At 37.9% G+C, this 18,654-nt stretch overlaps 3 protein-coding genes and 1 long non-coding RNA gene across 5 annotated transcripts; 2 read left to right on the top strand and 2 right to left on the bottom strand.

Annotated features, from left to right (window-relative positions):
• Positions 1 to 243: 243 nt before the first annotated feature.
• LOC106294805 (callose synthase 7) lies at positions 244 to 10,855 on the top strand. 2 transcript variants are annotated; one of them, XM_013730471.1, is made up of 41 exons: positions 244 to 475; positions 585 to 685; positions 842 to 933; positions 1,027 to 1,114; positions 1,218 to 1,328; positions 1,417 to 1,569; positions 1,660 to 1,749; positions 1,857 to 1,948; positions 2,048 to 2,171; positions 2,758 to 2,892; positions 2,972 to 3,048; positions 3,132 to 3,222; positions 3,385 to 3,507; positions 3,585 to 3,702; positions 3,794 to 4,178; positions 4,307 to 4,367; positions 4,547 to 4,628; positions 4,707 to 4,756; positions 4,819 to 4,905; positions 5,061 to 5,165; positions 5,260 to 5,354; positions 5,448 to 5,529; positions 5,609 to 5,772; positions 5,893 to 6,016; positions 6,117 to 6,220; positions 6,387 to 6,495; positions 6,582 to 6,733; positions 6,865 to 6,974; positions 7,053 to 7,172; positions 7,260 to 7,325; positions 7,489 to 7,666; positions 7,744 to 7,855; positions 7,935 to 8,057; positions 8,134 to 8,252; positions 8,369 to 8,452; positions 8,619 to 8,731; positions 8,809 to 9,038; positions 9,152 to 9,949; positions 10,042 to 10,092; positions 10,192 to 10,377; positions 10,470 to 10,855. In XM_013730471.1, exons 1-41 carry the CDS (start codon positions 244 to 246, stop codon positions 10,716 to 10,718), a joined length of 5,766 nt encoding a protein of 1,921 aa, XP_013585925.1. In that variant the 3' UTR covers positions 10,719 to 10,855. The 2 variants fall into 2 exon arrangements, with proteins under 2 accessions (XP_013585925.1, XP_013585927.1); XM_013730473.1 differs by lacking the exons at positions 244 to 475; positions 585 to 685; positions 842 to 933; ... (1 more) ...; positions 1,218 to 1,328; positions 1,417 to 1,569 and having other exon boundaries at positions 1,680 to 1,749; positions 1,849 to 1,948.
• A 162-nt stretch (positions 10,856 to 11,017) lies between these two features.
• On the bottom strand, positions 11,018 to 12,436 carry LOC106294807. The gene is made up of 4 exons (XR_001260909.1): positions 12,341 to 12,436; positions 12,065 to 12,164; positions 11,720 to 11,792; positions 11,018 to 11,370 (listed from the first exon to the last, which is right to left on the bottom strand). It is a non-coding gene; the product is annotated as an uncharacterized LOC106294807 (long non-coding RNA).
• Positions 12,437 to 12,581: 145 nt separating this feature from the next.
• On the top strand, positions 12,582 to 13,911 carry LOC106294806. Its single transcript, XM_013730474.1, has 4 exons — positions 12,582 to 12,794; positions 12,879 to 13,078; positions 13,195 to 13,607; positions 13,701 to 13,911. The coding sequence occupies exons 1-4, from the start codon at positions 12,635 to 12,637 to the stop codon at positions 13,738 to 13,740; spliced, it is 813 nt and encodes a 270-aa protein (XP_013585928.1). The 5' UTR covers positions 12,582 to 12,634; the 3' UTR covers positions 13,741 to 13,911.
• A 136-nt stretch (positions 13,912 to 14,047) lies between these two features.
• On the bottom strand, positions 14,048 to 16,058 carry LOC106344119 (glycerol-3-phosphate acyltransferase 1). Its single transcript, XM_013783504.1, has 2 exons — positions 15,166 to 16,058; positions 14,048 to 15,068 (listed from the first exon to the last, which is right to left on the bottom strand). Exons 1-2 carry the CDS (start codon positions 16,006 to 16,008, stop codon positions 14,208 to 14,210), a joined length of 1,704 nt encoding a protein of 567 aa, XP_013638958.1. The 5' UTR covers positions 16,009 to 16,058; the 3' UTR covers positions 14,048 to 14,207.
• Positions 16,059 to 18,654: the final 2,596 nt, after the last annotated feature.

Consider the following 18,654-nt stretch of genomic DNA (forward strand, 5'->3'; position numbering starts at 1 on the left):
TCAACCACACAAAACCTAGTCATCGCTTTGCTTTCGTCTACTACTTATTTAATAGAAAAGTCACAGCTAAAAAGTTCCTCTTTCGCATTCTTTTCTTCCTCGTAGAGCAATCGCAATCCCTAAACCCCACTCAACGAATCCGATCTCTGTTCAGCTCATCTCCTCTCCTCCGCACATATAAAAGATGGCAAGTGTCGCAATCATCGATTCGTCGAGTATCATCGGAGAAGAAGAGGGTCTGGAATGGCGAGTACCAGTGGAGGAAGAGGCGAGGATGGGAGGCCGCCGCAGATGCAACCTGTTCGTTCTCTTTCCCGGAGGATGACGCGAGCTGGGACCATGATGATTGACCATCCCAACGAAGACGAGAACGTCATTGACAGCGAGCTCGTGCCGTCTTCTCTCGCTTCGATTGCTCCTGTTCTTCGAGTGGCTAATGAGATTGAGGATCAGAACCCTAGGGTTGCGTACCTCTGTAATGATTTCTCTCTTTTGACTCACTTAATCAATTAGGAGTTTTTATATGCATTGTGGTTTTTGTGGAGGATGACAATGTCAAGTTCCTCATCTTGCTTTACACTTAGGTCGTTTCCACGCGTTTGAGAAGGCTCATAGAATGGATCCAACATCAAGTGGACGAGGCGTTCGTCAATTCAAAACCTATCTACTCCACAAATTAGAAAAGGTATATGGCAATGCTGTTTCCCTTTGATGCAATAATGGAGTATACAGATAAATCAATGCTTGTTTAGTTTTTGTGTTTGATAGCGCTTTTTTGCTCAGTGAGTTTTGATTCATTTTCCCTCTGGTAGTAGTTCATGCAGTTTTGTTTGTTGTTTAGGAGGAACCGACGAGTGATCCGAAAGAAATTCAGAACTACTACCAGAGGTTCTATGAGGAAAATATACAAAAAGGAGAAGGGAGAAAGACACCGTGAGGATAACTTCCTAACATTTTGTAATCGTTTACACGACAGAAAAATCTTGTCTTCTAATTCTTTTTCTTCTGTCGATTCTGTCATTGTAGGGAGGAGATGGCAAAGCTTTACCAGATGGCGAGTGTATTGTATGATGTTCTTAAGACTGTGGTTCCTCCAGCAAGAATAGACGAAAAGGTCTATTAGTGTTCCACCTACATCCTTTTAGTTAGATTATCATCCTGAAGAGGGTAATCGTGGCACTTGACTTTTTTTTTTTCTTACTGTTGTTGGTATGTAGACCCACAGGTATGCTAAAGAAGTTGAAAGAAAGAAGGATCACTACGAACACTACAACATTCTTCCTTTGGACGCTGGAGGGGCAAAAACCGCTATAATGGAGCTCCCTGAGGTTGCTGCATGTGCAAACTTTTCTTACTTCAGCTGTCCATCATTATAGTCACTCTGAGTTCTTACCGATGTTTTCCATCAATATGTAGATTAAGGTGGCAGTTCGTGCTGTCTCTAATGTGGAAAATCTTCCTCGGCCAAGACTCCGTTCATCCTCGACTAATCCTGACCAAGTGGAAAGGGAAGAAACCAGATCTTTCAATGATATTCTCGAGTGGCTGGCTTTGGTTTTTGGTTTTCAGGTATAAGTTTCTTTCTTGCTATTTTTAAGTCTTTAGTTTTTATTTGATGAATTGTTTCATGATTAAGCTTCCTATTTTTCGTGGTAAAAGAGAGGAAATGTAGCTAATCAGAGGGAGCATCTCATACTGCTACTTGCCAACGTTGATGTGCGAAAGAGGGACCTCGAGAATTATGACGAGGTAAATTTTGCACTCTAAAAAAAAAATTTGTACCCTATGGGCGATCACAGAGTTTCCTTTCTGAATAGTATAGTACATACAATTTTCTAACTTCAAAAGAAATTTAGCTAAAGCCTAGCACCGTGAGGAAGTTGATGGACAAGTATTTCAAGAATTACAGGTCATGGTGCAAGTATTTGCGGTGTGAATCATTTCTCAGGTATCATAATGATCTTCTCTTAGATTAATAAAGTTCTTAATGCTCCTAGGACTTTGAAAAGCTTTCGTTTCTATTGGTGAATGGTTTTTCTGTTGGCAGGTTTCCTCCAGGTTGCAATGAACAACAGCTGAGCCTTGTGTACATTGGCCTTTATCTTCTCATATGGGGTGAAGCATCGAATATCCGCTTCATGCCTGAATGCCTCTGCTACATATTCCACAAGGTAGGTTCTTTTAGCTCAACGATCCTTCTTTCCTCTTGTGTGTTTCTGTGATGAACTTTGAACTCAAGTTCCCATGTCAATTAAGATATCAACGAAATGCTAGTTTTTGGTTTTGTCTACTATGCTTTTGTTTCTTATGAAAATTTTGAAAGGAAACTTTATGTCGACCTCTATAAATTACTAATGCCTTGGGATCCAACATGCGGATTAAAGATCGGACACTAACATTCTCTTGGTGATTTCAATTTAGTAACAATTTTTCGTTGAGGTGAACAACTACAGAAATATAATCACCTACGTTCTTTTTTATTGGGTAAGTACTGAGTTCAAGGAAACAAGAACCATAAATTTCTCTAGATGAAACAAAGGACAACGCACACACTGTTTAAATGTGTATCTAGTTAGTCGTCTTATTATTTTCTGTGATTTGGTTGGTGATAATCTGTATATAAAAATGTTGCGAAGTGTTGTGATGATGCTTCCGTATGTGAAATGTTTACCCTGATTTTCTATAAGGGAAAAATCTTGTTTTTATACTGTTATATAAGATTTTGTGCAACCATGTGTTTTTTCTTTGAATGTGAAGATGGCGGATGAAGTCCATGGAATTCTGTTTTCCAATGTATACCCTGTAACTGGGGACACATATGAAGAAGGTGCACCTGACGACGAGGCATTCTTAAGGAATGTTATAACGCCAATCTACCAGGTCTTACGCAAGGTATGTAATTTTGTGTTGTAGGTTTTTTTTTCCCTCACGTATTAGGTTACTAAGAAGACCAGGTCATTTTGGGTTATAGGAAGTCAGGAGAAACAAAATGGGGAAGGCAAGCCACTCAAAATGGAGAAACTATGATGACCTGAACGAGTACTTTTGGTGAGTTAGTTAAATCAGCTCGTTCTGGTTTTATATGTTTAGTCAAGTGTTGTTATCTGAGCCGACTCAATTTAACGTTTTAGGGATAAGAGGTGTTTTAGGCTGGGTTGGCCGATGAAACCTGAGGCAGACTTTTTCATCCACTCTGATGAGATTGCTCAACATCCAAATGAGGTGTTAATTTTGCTAATTTATTACTGCATAAGGACTAAACTTTTGACCTTTATCTTACATTCCTTGGATGCTTACTTGCTTCGACTATCCATCTTGTTTTAATCCGATTATTCTTTTGTTTCCTTTCCATTATGAAGGTTACCAATTAATTTCTTATTGCAGAGACGTGACCAAGTTCCCCATGGAAAAAGGAAACCGAAAACTAATTTTGTTGAAGCTCGCACGTTTTGGAATCTCTATCGAAGCTTCGACCGAATGTGGATGTTCCTTGTGTTGTCTCTACAAGTAGGATTTAAATTAAAAGTCTCACTCTCCTCCTGCCCTGTTCGATAATCTATATGTAGTAATTCTATTTTTTTCAGACTATGATGATAGTTGCATGGAGCCCGTCAGGATCTATTCTTGCCATATTCGAGGAGGATGTATTTTTAAATGTCTTGACCATTTTCATTACTTCAGCTTTTCTCAATCTTCTACAAGGTAACTTGTAATTCTGTTTCAGTTTGACATCATCCATTTGATGAGTATTTATAGCATATTGGCTTAATCATTTGTTCTTAATGAAATGCAGCGACATTGGATATAATTCTTAGTTTTGGTGCTTGGAAGAGCCTGAAGTTTTCTCAGATTCTGCGGTTTATCACAAAATTTTTAATGGCAGCCATGTGGGCCATCATATTGCCAATTGCGTATTCGAAGTCGGTGCAGAATCCAACTGGACTAGTTAAGTTCTTCAGTAGTTGGGTTCAGAGTTGGCCTCACCAGACATTATACAACTATGCTATTGCGTTATATGTCTTGCCAAATATCTTGGCTGCTGTGTTTTTCTTACTTCCACCTCTGCGGAGAATCATGGAACGATCAAATATGCGGATTGTCACGCTTATCATGTGGTGGGCTCAGCCGAAGTTGTATGTTGGCAGAGGAATGCATGAAGAGATGTTTGCACTTTTCAAGTAAGAAATATGATGTTATTCATTTCTGTGAATACATTATTTTTTATTGTTGGACACCGCACATGGCATGGTAACATAGGCTACAGCTTTGTTATGCTTCCATCATTAATTTTGTTTTTAATTCATAGGTATACATTCTTTTGGGTCATGCTGTTACTTAGCAAGCTCGCTTTCAGCTTCTATGTGGAGGTGATTTAGCTTCACATTTATAACTCATATTTATTTCCTACTAATGAATGTTTACCTGTTAATAACACCAACCCTTACTTTCCTAATCTCTCACTTAGTCCGAGCTATCATCTAAAATTTCTACAAGCACCTTTTTGCTGCAGTTATAACATGTGCATTTATTGATGTTGCCTGGACAGATATTACCGCTTGTCAAGCCAACGAAGTTAATTTGGGATATGAGTGGCGTAAATTATCAGTGGCATGAGTTCTTTCCAAATGGTAGTGATCCTTACTCGTAGTATGATTATATACTGCTATTAACTTCTACTAATTCTAAACAATGTTGATAACATGCAGCCACTCATAACATTGGTGTCATTATCTCCATATGGGGTCCAATTGTCTTGGTGAGTAATTTTGTACTAATTAAATTGGTAAGAGTAGTTCTAATAACTTGATTCATGTTTAGGTTTATTTTATGGATACGCAAATATGGTATGCCATATTCTCCACTATATTTGGTGGGATTTATGGAGCTTTCAGTCATCTTGGGGAGGTAAATTTTTTCTTTTTCTTTTTACTTTGTTAGTATGCAAAAATTATAAACCAAAAACTTGTCTGCTATTATGATGACATTTTTCTAATTCCCTAAGTTAAAACCCAACATTCTGCAAATTTGTTTTAGTTAGTTTTTCAATTTTTTATATGCAGATACGTACACTTGGAATGTTGCGGTCCAGATTTAGATTTGTTCCCTCTGCTTTCTGTTCTAAGCTTACACCATCACCTCCAGGCCGTGCAAAGAGAAAGCACTTGGTATTAATCATACATATAAATTTAAGTGAGAAGAAAGTATACGCCAAGTATGTTCATTTTAATGGGTGACAAATGTAACATTTGAGTAATGCAGGACGAACAAGTGGACGAAAATGACATTGCGAGGTTCTCACAGATGTGGAATAAGTTCATATATACGATGCGGGATGAGGATCTGATCAGCGACAGGTTTTAGGACTTTTTCTATAATATACTCATCATACTGATCTCCTAAGTTTAGTTCATAAATATACTTGTGTTCTTTGCTTCTTTGGTGTATAGGGAAAGAGATTTGCTACTTGTACCTTCGTCGTCTGGAGATGTTACTGTTGTGCAGTGGCCTCCTTTCTTGCTTGCTAGCAAAGTATTAATACATATCTCTCTTTAACAGTTTTGCCCCATCCCTTCTCTCTTCTTGATGAACTGTACTCTTTTGGTGTCAGATTCCCATAGCATTGGACATGGCTAAAGATTTCAAGGGAAAGGAGGACGCTGAATTATTCAAGAAGATTAAAAGTGAATACTATATGTATTACGCAGTGGTTGAAGCTTATGAATCGATGAGGGACGTAATATATGGTCTTCTTGAAGATGAATCTGATAAAAGGTACGAATTTCTTTATCCCTTCAGTATTAGATTGTACCCAACATCATTGATGCATTTTGAACCTATTACAGACTGGCTGAGTACTAACTATATACGACTACTGTCTCCCAATTTATATAGGATTGTAAGGGAGATTTGTTTTGAAATTGATGATAGCATTCAACAACATAGATTCTTAAGTGCATTCCGGATGACTGGTATGCCTTTGCTCAGTGATAAGCTAGAGAAGTTCTTAAAAATCCTGGTAACGTGAAGATATTTTTCTTCTCTCCTTCAATACCAATACTTACTTTTCTTTTTATGTGTTTATTATTCTCCTTAATAAAATGAAGTCGTGCTGACAGCTAAGTGATTACGGAGAAGGTGAAACTTACAAGTCTCAGATAATCAATGTTCTCCAAGATATTATTGAAATCATCACGCAGGATGTTATGGTTAAGGGTCACGAGTAAGTCTTGATCGTTCATATGTGAAAGTTTGCCTCATTTTTCTATGCAAGAAAAGCTCTTCTGTTTCTTCTTTTTCTCTAGTTCTTAAAACAATCCATAAGGTGTAAGCTCAAAAAACTTCACTATGAAATATTCAGGTAACATGCTTTGTCTTTATACCTGCAGAATCCTTGAGAGGGCTCATTATCAGAGTGGTGATATTGAAAACGAAAAGAAAGAACAGAGGTTTGAAAAGATAAATCTTGGTGGTCAGAACGACTCTTGGAGAGAAAAGGTATAACTTTTTCTGTCTATAATGTGAACAATCAGCCATGTCTTCTGCCTTTGGATCTCATTCATTCATTCAATCTTACTTTGTAGGTTGTAAGGCTTTTGTTACTTGTGACTGTTAAAGAGTCGGCAATCAATATCCCTCAAAGTTTGGAAGCTCGTCGTCGTATGACATTCTTTGCAAATTCCTTGTTCATGAATATGCCAGATGCTCCTCGAGTTCGTGACATGCTATCATTTAGGTACATGTTTTAGCTTAACTATTGTAAATCAAAGTGATAGTGTCCTAGACAAGGTCTATGTCTGCTTTATCTTCTGTTTCTCAGTTGGTTCATGGAACCAAGTAACGTTTGTTTTTCACATTTGTGTCTAGTGTCTTAACTCCGTACTACAAAGAAGATGTTATCTATTCAGAGGAAGAACTGAACAAGGAAAACGAAGATGGAATATCTATTTTGTTCTACCTACAGAGAATATATCCTGGTGAGCGCCTATCTGGTGTTTTTGTACGTCTTTATAGCAAGTTTGAAATTTACCCAATGAAAAAGTTTTGTAATACAGAGGAATGGTCGAATTTTTCCGAACGTGTTAATGATCCGAAGCGAATTTTTCCTGAGAAAGACAAGACAGATCAACTCCGGGAATGGGTATCTTATAGAGGCCAGACCCTTTCAAGGACAGGTATACTATCAGAATGTTGTAGGAGTTTTTACTTGTATGTATGCGGTATGCGATCGCTAATGTGTTGAAAATCTTTACTATTGTTAGTTAGGGGAATGATGTACTACAGAATGGCCCTCGAACTTCAATGTTTCCAGGAATACACAGAATATGGTTTGCATTTCCTCCAAACTTACAGATTTTATTGTTTGCCTTTTCTGCCTGTGTATGCGTCACTACTACTTTATTTAGTAGTTGTCAAAGGAAATTTCTGGAAAGTTAAATGTTGCTTGAGAGAGAAAAAAATTGTTTTAAAAACTACTTTTTCATCTTGCAGCTGCCCATAGTGGCTACCTTCCCTCAGCATCATATGACGAGTTTATGAACCGCGCACGAGCTCTTGCAGATCTGAAATTCATATATGTCGTGTCATGCCAGGTATATGGGAACCAGAAAAAGTCAAGTGACGGCAGGGATCGAAGTTGTTACAATAACATTTTACAGCTCATGCTAAAGTAAGAAAGTTGTCACTGTTTTGAAATCAAGACCTTCTTCTTCTTCTAGCTTAGTTTTAATTTAAAATTATTTTTAGGTATCCATCCTTGCGTGTTGCCTACATAGATGAAAGGGAGGAGACAATCAATAAAAAATCACAGAAAGTATTCTACTCCGTGCTGCTCAAAGGATGTAACAAATTAGATGAGGTATATAACAAGCCAATTTGTGTTTGATAATTTATTACATAATTAGGCCTTACCTGAATGTTGTTCTTTATTTTCTTAGGAAATATATCGTATCAAACTTCCCGGTAATCCTACTGAAATTGGTGAAGGAAAACCTGAGAATCAGAACCATGCCATCATTTTCACTCGGGGTGAAGCACTTCAGACCATAGACATGAACCAGGTAGCTTTCGTCTCTCTATACCTCAACCAGTTTGTTGATTCAAACTTTGTTGTCTCATTCCTTTTTCCCATTTCAGGACAACTACTTTGAAGAGACTTTCAAAATGAGAAATGTGCTACAAGAATTTGATGAAGGTCGTCGTGGCAAGAGGAATCCTACAATTTTGGGTCTTCGTGAACACATTTTTACTGGAAGGTATAATATTCTTTATACCTTTGGTCGTTCTTGATGTTAATGCACGTCTCCACATTTTTGGCACTATTGCACTGTTCTTTTTTAATCTTTCTTGTCTGATTTCCCTTACTCCACAGTGTTTCATCACTTGCTTGGTTCATGTCAAATCAAGAGACGAGTTTCGTTACCATTGGCCAACGTGTTCTGGCTAATCCTCTGAGGTATTCTCATATCTTTTGACTAGGGGAAAAATCCTTGCTACCCGTCCTTTTGCAGCCTCAAATCTGACTTCAAAAGTAGCAGCAGTCTCTGCATCGTCGAATCTTATATATTATCTTAGAACTAAATCTTTTTGTTTCATACAACTAACTCACTTTTCTTTTACAGGGTACGTTTCCATTATGGCCATCCTGATATATTTGATAGGATCTTCCACATCACAAGGGGAGGCATTAGCAAGGCTTCAAAGATAATAAACTTAAGCGAAGATATCTTTGCAGGTAAAGAATGGTCCTTGTTGACAAACATTAAACTTTCTTCCTCTTTTTTTGTGATGGCTAAATATGGTAACAAACAGGATACAATTCAACTCTTCGTGGGGGTTATATCACACATCACGAGTATATCCAAGCAGGGAAAGGGCGTGATGTAGGGATGAATCAGGTTTCGGTTTTCGAAGCCAAAGTTGCGAATGGTAATGGAGAACAAACACTAAGTCGTGACGTTTACAGACTTGGACGCCGGTTTGATTTTTACAGGATGCTCTCCTTCTACTTCACCACTGTTGGTTTCTATTTCAGTAGTATGGTATGCGTAATTCCTCATTCAATGATAGTTGCTTCCTCTTCCTCTTGTAGAAAGCATGTCTTTTCTTGGATTGTTCAGACGAGTAAAAAGCATTCGTCTTTTCTGTGTTTCAGATAACGGTTCTCACAGTATATGTGTTCCTATATGGGCGTCTTTATCTGGTATTGAGCGGATTGGAAAAGGAGATTCTGCAAAGTGCAACCGTGCATCAATCCAAAGCTCTTGAGGAGGCGCTAGCAGCTCAATCAGTTTTCCAGTTAGGTTTTCTGATGGTTCTACCAATGGTTATGGAGATTGGCCTAGAAAAAGGGTTCCGCAAGGCCTTGGGTGATTTCATCATAATGCAGCTTCAGCTTGCCTCTGTTTTCTTCACGTTTCAGCTGGGAACAAAAGCTCATTACTTTGGGAGGACGATTTTGCACGGCGGTTCTAAGTACAGAGCAACTGGTCGTGGATTTGTTGTTTTCCATGCCAAGTTTGCGGATAACTATAGACTATACTCGAGAAGCCACTTTGTCAAGGGACTGGAGTTGGTCATGCTACTGATAGTTTATCAAGTATATGGAAATTCGTACCGTAGCTCGAGTCTTTATATATACATCACATTTTCAATGTGGTTCCTAGTGACTTCTTGGTTGTTTGCTCCGTTTATATTCAACCCATCTGGATTCGAGTGGCAAAAGACGGTGGACGACTGGACTGACTGGAAAAGATGGATGGGGAACCGCGGTGGCATTGGAATCGTCGTTGAAAAAAGTTGGGAATCATGGTGGGAATCAGAGCAAGAGCACCTCAAGCACACAAATTTAAGAGGAAGGGTTCTCGAGATACTTCTCGCACTGCGTTTCCTCCTTTACCAGTATGGAATTGTGTACCACCTCAACTTAGCTCACCGCGACACAACAATTCTGGTATGATAATGTTCCTTCTTCGTTTTGTCATGATGCTTCTCGCTTTTATCTTTGGACAACTCCAATAACTTTGAAACCTTTCTTCTTTTAAGGTTTATGGACTCTCTTGGGGAGTCTTGTTGGCAGTTCTCCTCGTCCTAAAGGTAAGGCTCCGAAACAGATCTATTTACAGAGATAGTTTAGAACAGTGGGTTGGTTTCCTTTTTTCACATTGGTGATTGTTTTGTTTAATCATCTGACAGATGGTATCGATGGGAAGAAGGAAATTCGGTACAGATTTTCAGGTTATGTTCAGGATTCTCAAGGCGCTTCTCTTCCTCGGTTTCTTGTCAGTCATGACTGTATTATTTGTAGTCTGCGGCCTCACCATTGCAGATGTATGCGCTTCATTCCTCGCTTTCTTGCCTACCGGCTGGGCCATTCTTCTTGTAAGTTACCACACAACTTTCTTACCTGCACAATAGTCTATTTCTCTTTGATGAGAATAGAGTTTGATAAGCTGTTCCTTGTGGTTTTGAAGATCGGCCAAGCGCTGCGTGGCGTGCTCAAGGGACTAGGATTCTGGGACTCGATTAAAGAGCTAGGGAGAGCGTACGAGTACATAATGGGGCTTTCGATATTCACACCCATTGCAGTCTTATCTTGGTTCCCATTTGTGTCTGAGTTCCAAACCAGACTGCTGTTTAACCAAGCCTTCAGTCGCGGTCTCCAGATATCTATGATCCTCGCCGGGAAGAAAGACAAAGAGACACCAGCCCCCTCCAAGTAGACCACCTTCTTATTCTTTTGATCTTCATTCTTTTTATTCAGTTGTCGTAGTTGTTGTTAGTATATTGATTCGGTCTTTAAGATCACAGAAAAATGTTGTTTTACAGAGTAAGCCATTTGTTCAAAGTTAAAACAGTCCATGACCATTTTTTTTACACTAAAGTTTCATTAAAATAACTCGGTATCATAGGTGGGAGTCGATGTTCAGTTTGAAGATAGTGCTCTGTTAGTTGTTGTGGTCCATAAGTTCTTTAACTCCCCTGCAACTATGTCTCATGTTTTGGTATCGAAGGGATGAAGAATGATAAGTAGTATTCGCTAGTCACAGAGTCAAAAAGAGCACAATCATTGTAGTATTGGTTTGGCCATGTCTCAAAGAGATCGGGAATACAACATGAAGGCTTGCGATCTAATGCGTTTACAAATAAGTTATGTTATTTCCAAAAGATGGTAAAAAGGACAGAGACAATTTGAACAGTCTTAAGTGATATCGAACTTTGGAGGAAAGCTAACAGAATTAGAGGTGAAGCAGCATAGAGGTTTTGTTGGTATACGTCTTCGAAACTGAAACCAAACGTGGTAAGCCTTAGGTGGTTCCACTTTTCATGCTCTACCGCGCACGAGAAACCAAACATTGCTTTCATGTCAAATGCCTGAAATACAAAGATAAAAGAGTGTACTTAACCTGTGAGGGCAAATAGAAAATTATAAAGAAAGACCGTCAAATGATTCTCAGAACAGCCTAAGATAAAAATATCGACTATTAAGTCTATTATCGTGTTGAAGAATTGATTTGTAATTCATCAAGCAAGCTAAAGACTTCTATCTCAAATTCACTCAACCATGGATTTTTGATTCAGAGTTCAAGTTGAGGTGACAAAACATACTGCAATTCAACACAAGTTCTTTGAAATCCACTAATATAAACCATAAGAAGAAGCGCTAAGCAAAAACTAAGAAACCTAGAGGCGTGCAGTGCATAACTTTGAAGTAAGTTGTTACCTCTTGAAGAGTTCAGAAAAGTAGCGTGTACCGTTGTAAGCTACGAACCACATCAAGACTACCACCAAACCATCTGAATAAGAGTTGAGGAAAGGCCAAAGAAGACGCAAAAGCACCAAACTGATTGTTTTTTCTCAACCAGAGCTAGTATAACTTTTATCAACTCAATCTCAGAAACACTATTCAGCCAAAACTCTTTAATGGCATCATAAGAATGAACAGAGAGACATTGCTTTAGACAACAACACGAGTATCATCCTAACGATCTAAGAGTATCATCATTCTCAAACTAGATTTAAGCAGAAGACCAGATCTCTCTCAAGAGAAAGATGGAAAAAAGGATACTGAAGAGGTATCGTTCCCACCAATCAAGCATGTAGAGCCCGAACGTGACATTGTAAAGATAGATTTTGCGTTGAACCCAGTTCATATCTGATCCCACTTCCTAACAACCAACAAGACAGAGATTACAAATCTGGATTCAATGATCTGACAATTCCTTATCCAAGTTTCAAAATTTACCACGCAAATCCCACTAGAAAACGTGAATACAGATTTTTTTTTTTTTTTAAAGAAAACCCCCGAGAGATTCGAGATCTACGAGATGGTATCTTATCTAACCTCAGAGTCTCAAGTATCGAAGAGAAGAATCAAAATTAGACGGAGGCATCAAAGCTGGAAAAGTCTTGTCTTTTTGACCATTAGTTCCGCACTTCCGACCAGGTTTATTTAAGTTACGTAAACCAGTTTGTTAATTCCGGTTATGTTAGACTAACCCGATTTCTTAAAGTTACGTAAACCGGTTTAGCGTAACCAGTTAGTTAATTCCGGTTATGTTAGACTAAACCGGGTTCTCATCTCTACCTTGTGTTCGTTCTCTTTATCCACGCTGCTATTGTAAGAAGACGACCAAAGATGGTGACGACGACGAGCGTCGTCGGAGCTCCGTTGGTGGTTGCTCGGTCTAGACGGATTCCGACGACCCTCAAGTGCTTCGCTTCCACCGCGAACTCCGAGCTTCTCCGCTCCCAGCTCGATCGGCTTCACGCGGAGGCAGAGTCCACTCGTGCTAAAGGTCCGACCTTTATCTGCTAATCTCCCTCTTTATTGGAATCAGTAGTGTGTTTGTTTGATGTTTGTCTTTGTTGTTGGTCCAAAGCAAATAGTAATAGGTTGAGACTTTTGAGATTATCCGAAGCTGCAGAGAATCTACGGAGACAAGCTTCTCTTCATGTTCAGACGGGTAAAGAGAATGACGCAAGAGAGTTGCTTCTCCAGAAGAAGAAAGTCATGCAAGCTTTGGACAAGGCCAAAGCTCGTATCGAGTTGCTCGATACCCTTTCTTCAAAACTCAACGAGGTACAGTGAGAGAAACAACAAAGATGCTGCTTGCTATCTCGAGATTCTCAACAATCCTAGTTCAGTTTTGAGTTTATTGTGTTTTAATTGGCTGAGAAAGCTTGGTTTGGTTTCAGGCAATATCTCTCAAAGAAACACAGCTGATTGGGAACATATCTTTAGATCTCCAAGTAGATAGTGACAATACCTCAGATGGAGTTCACATTGTATCTCCAAAGCCTGAATCTACTGAAGAAGGGCATGAGAATGACCAAACTGACTTGGGCTTTGAGGAACACCAAGAAACTGTCGGTGGTACCGATGATAATCATGCACTGGAAGAGGCTTTAACTGGCAGCATCTTCGGTGAAGTGTCTTCTTACGAGTCTTTCCTGGAGAATCTAGACCAGAAACTTGGCAGAATCGAGGGTGAGCTAGTCACTGTTGTGAATGTTGCGTCGTTGGTGCTTAGTCATGAAGATAAACCCAATAATCTAAAGGTTCAGCAAACATCAGAAATTCTTGAAGAGATTCGTTGTGTGAGGCAAAGGTAATAACACACTCGGAATATCACTAAGTTTTTAACTCCTAATCACTCTAGTATTACTTAGTACATGAAGTTTTATTGTTTTTGCTTGTGTAGGATTGCAAGTATCATTTGCAAAGAAGCAAACATCAGTTAGTGCCTCAAGCTCCTCTTCTTGGTATGAACTGTTATCATTTCTATACTCATTCAGGTCTATGGACATTATCTTGATGTGATGTGAATATTAAATATCTTCTAAGTTTGGTACATTTAATTTTGATGTGATATGTACACAAAACACAACATAGGAACATAAACATTCATGACATATCTTCCTTGCAGATAGAATTTAATATATGAAGTAACTACAGATACCAAACTATGCAATGATTTTCAGATGTTTTAGTAACAAAATTGATAGCATTAAAGCGACAGGTATAGGTTCTGGACTAAACAAATCAAGAAACAAAGACTATGTATAACCAAAACATTCCCATTACATATCAGTAGTCCTGAGAAAGAAAAAAGATGATAAAAAGTGAAATGATGCCAATAGAATTTTATAACATCTAAGTCCTGAAATAAAAACGTTTAACTATTAAACAAAAAAAGAACTGGTTATTTTTATGTGACAATGCCTTCATTTCCAGCAAGAACCAAGTACTTATCCTTCCTTGTGAGATTAGTGCACTCAAATCCCAAAACTCTAGCAAGTTCTCCCTGTATGAAATTTGCAACTTCAAAGCTTGACTTACCTCCAGCACAAGTCATCTCTTTAGGCAACTTCTTCAAAACCTCAAGAAAATAAACCGGCCTAGGGTTCATCAGAAAGAAGATAGGGTCTAAACACTTGAGCCCACTCGCGGTCGTCCCGTAGAACATGCTCACTCTAGCATCCACAGCCACAGGAACAATGTCCTCGCTCAACTCAGCGAACAAAGGACTGAATCTCAGAAGATAAGGCTCTCTACAAGTGGTCCCTTCAGGACAAACCACTAGGTCTCCTTTGCTTAGAAGTCTCTGCATCGCCTCGCCGTCTTTCTTCCTGTCTCTCTTGAGGCTAACGGTCTTGAGAGGCGCTATGAGCTCGGAGAACTTGCTTAGGCTGTATGTAACCGCGATCAAGGGCTTGCCGAGAGAAGTTGTGAGAAAAACAGGATCAAGAAGGGTCCTATGGTTGCACACATACAACACCCCACTCTTACCTTTCTCCGGAGGGCCGTTATACAAGTTATGCGTCTTGAAAGTGATCCTAACGCCGGAGATAGCAGCCAGGAAGTTGGCAACGTGGTAAGGAAGCAAGACTCCTATCAAGATCCTGAAGACAGCTAGGAAGAATCCGATAGGGAGCCATGTGAACATAGCGAGTGTAGCTGATGGTGTCGGCAAGAAAGCTAATCTCCCGTCATGGAATATCAATGGCTTTGGGTATCTTTCTCTAGGCAGAGTGTTCATGGAGTCTTCTTCATTACAAACGTAAGCTTCCTGTGGGAGGAAACGTAGAAGAAAACTGAAAAGTTAGTAACTACTTTTTTGTATGAAACTTAGAAGTAATGAAAACGTAAAGAAAGAAGAAAGTTACTTTGCAAATGGAGAGTAAGGTGTGATCTTGAACGCTTGAAGAGCTTCCAATACCAAGTACAGGCTTCTTCTTGTTATTGTTATCAAAGTAGTCTTTGGCTGCTCTATGTTTCACGAGAGATCCTGAAGTTAAGCCGGTGTAGACTTTCCTCCCCATAACTTCTATCTCTTGCAGTTTAGTCCCAATCACATCATCAGCGTTGAGATGCTCTCTAAGAAACCTCTCCACCATCACTTGAGGCAAGCTCGTGAACACGACTTTGGAGTACGCAGTTCGAGCCCAGACGTTGTAAACCTGGAGGCTCAAGCTCTCGAGGAAGAACTTGGGTAGAACCGACCTTGAAACGTTGTCCATGTCTTTGACTTTAAGACCAGAGAAAGTTATGAAAGTGAGGACTTTGAGTTTGGTTTCTGGCGGCAGTGCCCAGAGGAAAGAACAAGAGAACAGGAGAATGATCGCTCTGATGATCGATCCTCCTTCGAAGGCTACGAGCATGAAGTAAGGGAAGAAGGCGTGGAAGTGTTTGCTAGAAAGCTGTCTTAAAAGAACACCATCGATGTCACAGACCAACGTGTCATCAGGAGAAACAGAGCATCCTCTGTTTTCATACTTTGTAATGCTTGGGAAGAGAGGGTTTAGAGAATCTTGATTTTGTTGTTGTTGTTGTTGATTATTAAGAAGATGAGAAGTGTTGTGTTGAGATTGTGATTTGGAGAGGTTTAAGAAATTTTTAAGCTGGAAACCATAGCCTCTAAGCTTTCTTGCAGCTCTGTAACATGAGTTAGCAAGAAGACGGTAAAGAACCCATTCTGCAAGAATCACTAGAAGCTCTGGAAACACCATAGCTATGGCTTATAGAGAGAGAGAGAAGGAAACAAAGATGAGTTAATGTGTTGAAGAGGACAAGGAGGTTACAGAGGAGAGTTATATATAGTGAGTGATGATATGATAGGCGAGAGCAGAGGTGGTGTGAAGGTTGACCCTTTTTTATTTAATTTAATTTTGCCTTTTTAAAAATTTTGGTTAACACATACATCTTGCATTAACTGTACGCCACAACGTCTATGAATTAAATTTAGTACGTGTTTGTATTCGTTTCCAAGAAGTTATGGCTGAATGTTGATGATTCTATTTTCTACCGGTATTTGACTATTTGCATGCATAAATCTAACGAATGTAACAATACATTATATTGTTGTTGCAGTCATCACATGATTCTCTCTTTTTCTAAATTTAATGTCTACACACGTCGGTTCATCTATATATATACTAGTATTTGTTCACTGATCACAACGCATAAAATCATAGCAACGTACCACGCAAGATTGATCACGTTTGAGACGTTGACTATAATGATCATTAAGGGATGTGACTGCGATCATTAAAACCCTATCACGGTTAGAAATCCAACGAATTAGTTGTTGTCAGTAGCTACTTTTACGACAAATGTCGTGTTTTTAGTTTCCACATATAATACTTTGATTAGCAAAAAAAGATACTACGTGGCCTCAATAAGTCACCATTATCCATATATAACCATAGTTGATAACAGTTCATTTTAACCTAACATCTTCACAAAAACATAACGTTATGTGAACACGCTTACTTGTATATTAAAAAGCGCATTTGATTTGTTTCCCAAGTTTCAAAGAGAGTGCACTTTTTCTGCAGAGCTTTATAACAACTTATTAGGTTATGCAGTTGGTGACCGGCCCTTTCTTTTTATTACAAAAACTCTGCACATTTTTCAAAACTTATAGTGTTGTTTCCCCTTTTTGTTGAAAAGTATAAATTGATTCATGGAAATTATGGGTGGTTCCACGTTTGACATTCTCAGAGGTAAGAATAATTAAGAGAAATTTCGAGTTTTATACGTAAATGTGGAGAGCTTGTATAACACATCACATGAAATAACGAAAATGAACGTTTTGATTGCTAAAATAAGTTGTGTTGTTTTTTCTTATGATCATGTTGAATGGTCTCAGTGTATTCCAACAAAATATTAATACAATATATTTTGTTTGTATTTGGGAATCGGGAATGCAAACATGAAACATATATTGACTTCAATTGGAAACACTTTAGACAAAAACCTAACATGTTTTCGGTACAAGAATCGATGATCCTAACCAAAAGACATGACATGCACCCATGTACGAATAGATAAAAGACAAGTCACTATCCAACTCGATCTAAATCTTGAACCGAACGACAACTCATGTCACCTATGCGATATATAATCCCAACCTTACCTATATACGTCTAAACACTAGACAGTCTAATTACTTTCACTGGACCAAACTTACTGATGAAGACAACAATACGATAATTCAAGTTAGATGAATTCTGTATTAAACACATCTCACCAGTGCACTCCATCGGCAACCATACATACTACCTCCGTTCCCGAAATAGAGATTTTTATAGTATTCACGCATATTAAAAATATAATAAATATTTACAATTAAATTTATTATTTATGTTATTATACATTTTTCAATAAATATCAATCAATAGTATTTAACCAATTCAAATATTTTCAAATTAATATTTTTTAAAAATATACAACTTTTAAACATTAACTATTAAAAATACTTTAAATTTTTAGAAAATCTATCATTTTAAAACAAAAAAAATAAATCTAGAAAATCATACTTTCGGGAACATAGGTTGTATCATTTGCTCTAACATTGCACTGCGACTCTTTCTAATATTTCGCTCTAACCACAATTTAATATAGGTTTGGCTACATGTGCATCGGGACAGCCTTTGAAATCTTAATCGATATCTTGCCTAATTCCATATTTATGATACTTATCAATAAAAAATTTGTCGACATCTAAGTTACAAAAAAAAAAAAAATTTGTCGACATCTATAGAAGGACGAAAAAGTCAAACAATAAATGTAGATATAACAGTAAATATAGTTGACGAAACATAGAGAAGCGCGAAGAAGGAAGAAGTGTGGCAAAGAAAGGAAGAGTTGATCAAACGTGCTGTTCTCGTGTGAATCTCTATCTCTCTCTGTTGCTAGCTTTCATTCTACCGACTCTCCACTTTTCCTTTGACATTTTGATGCACCCGGTCAAATATCTTCATCGTAATTATACTATATCCTATGCCATTACTCCTTTTCTACGCTTTTAAGTTTCTTCCTCGTTAGAACATCTCCAAAAAAGAACTTTATTTTTAAGTTTACAAAATTTTATATTTAAAGTTTAAAAGTGTAATTTTCTAAAAGCAAAATTTCAAACTCAACTTTAAAACTATTTATATTTTATAATATGGTCCTTATATTTGTCATAACTAATCTGAATTCATAAAACTTTTATAAATAACTAGCACATATATAAACATATTACATAATATTAATTAATAAAATATTATATTAAATATAAAAATTTAAATAAAAATAACTTAATTAATATTAAACTTCAAACAAAATACCATATTATTTCATAAAATGATTTTCGTAATGCATATATGATC

The sequence above is a fragment of the Brassica oleracea genome, chromosome C5 (assembly GCF_000695525.1).
Source record: "Brassica oleracea var. oleracea cultivar TO1000 chromosome C5, BOL, whole genome shotgun sequence".
Taxonomy (NCBI): domain Eukaryota; kingdom Viridiplantae; phylum Streptophyta; class Magnoliopsida; order Brassicales; family Brassicaceae; genus Brassica; species Brassica oleracea.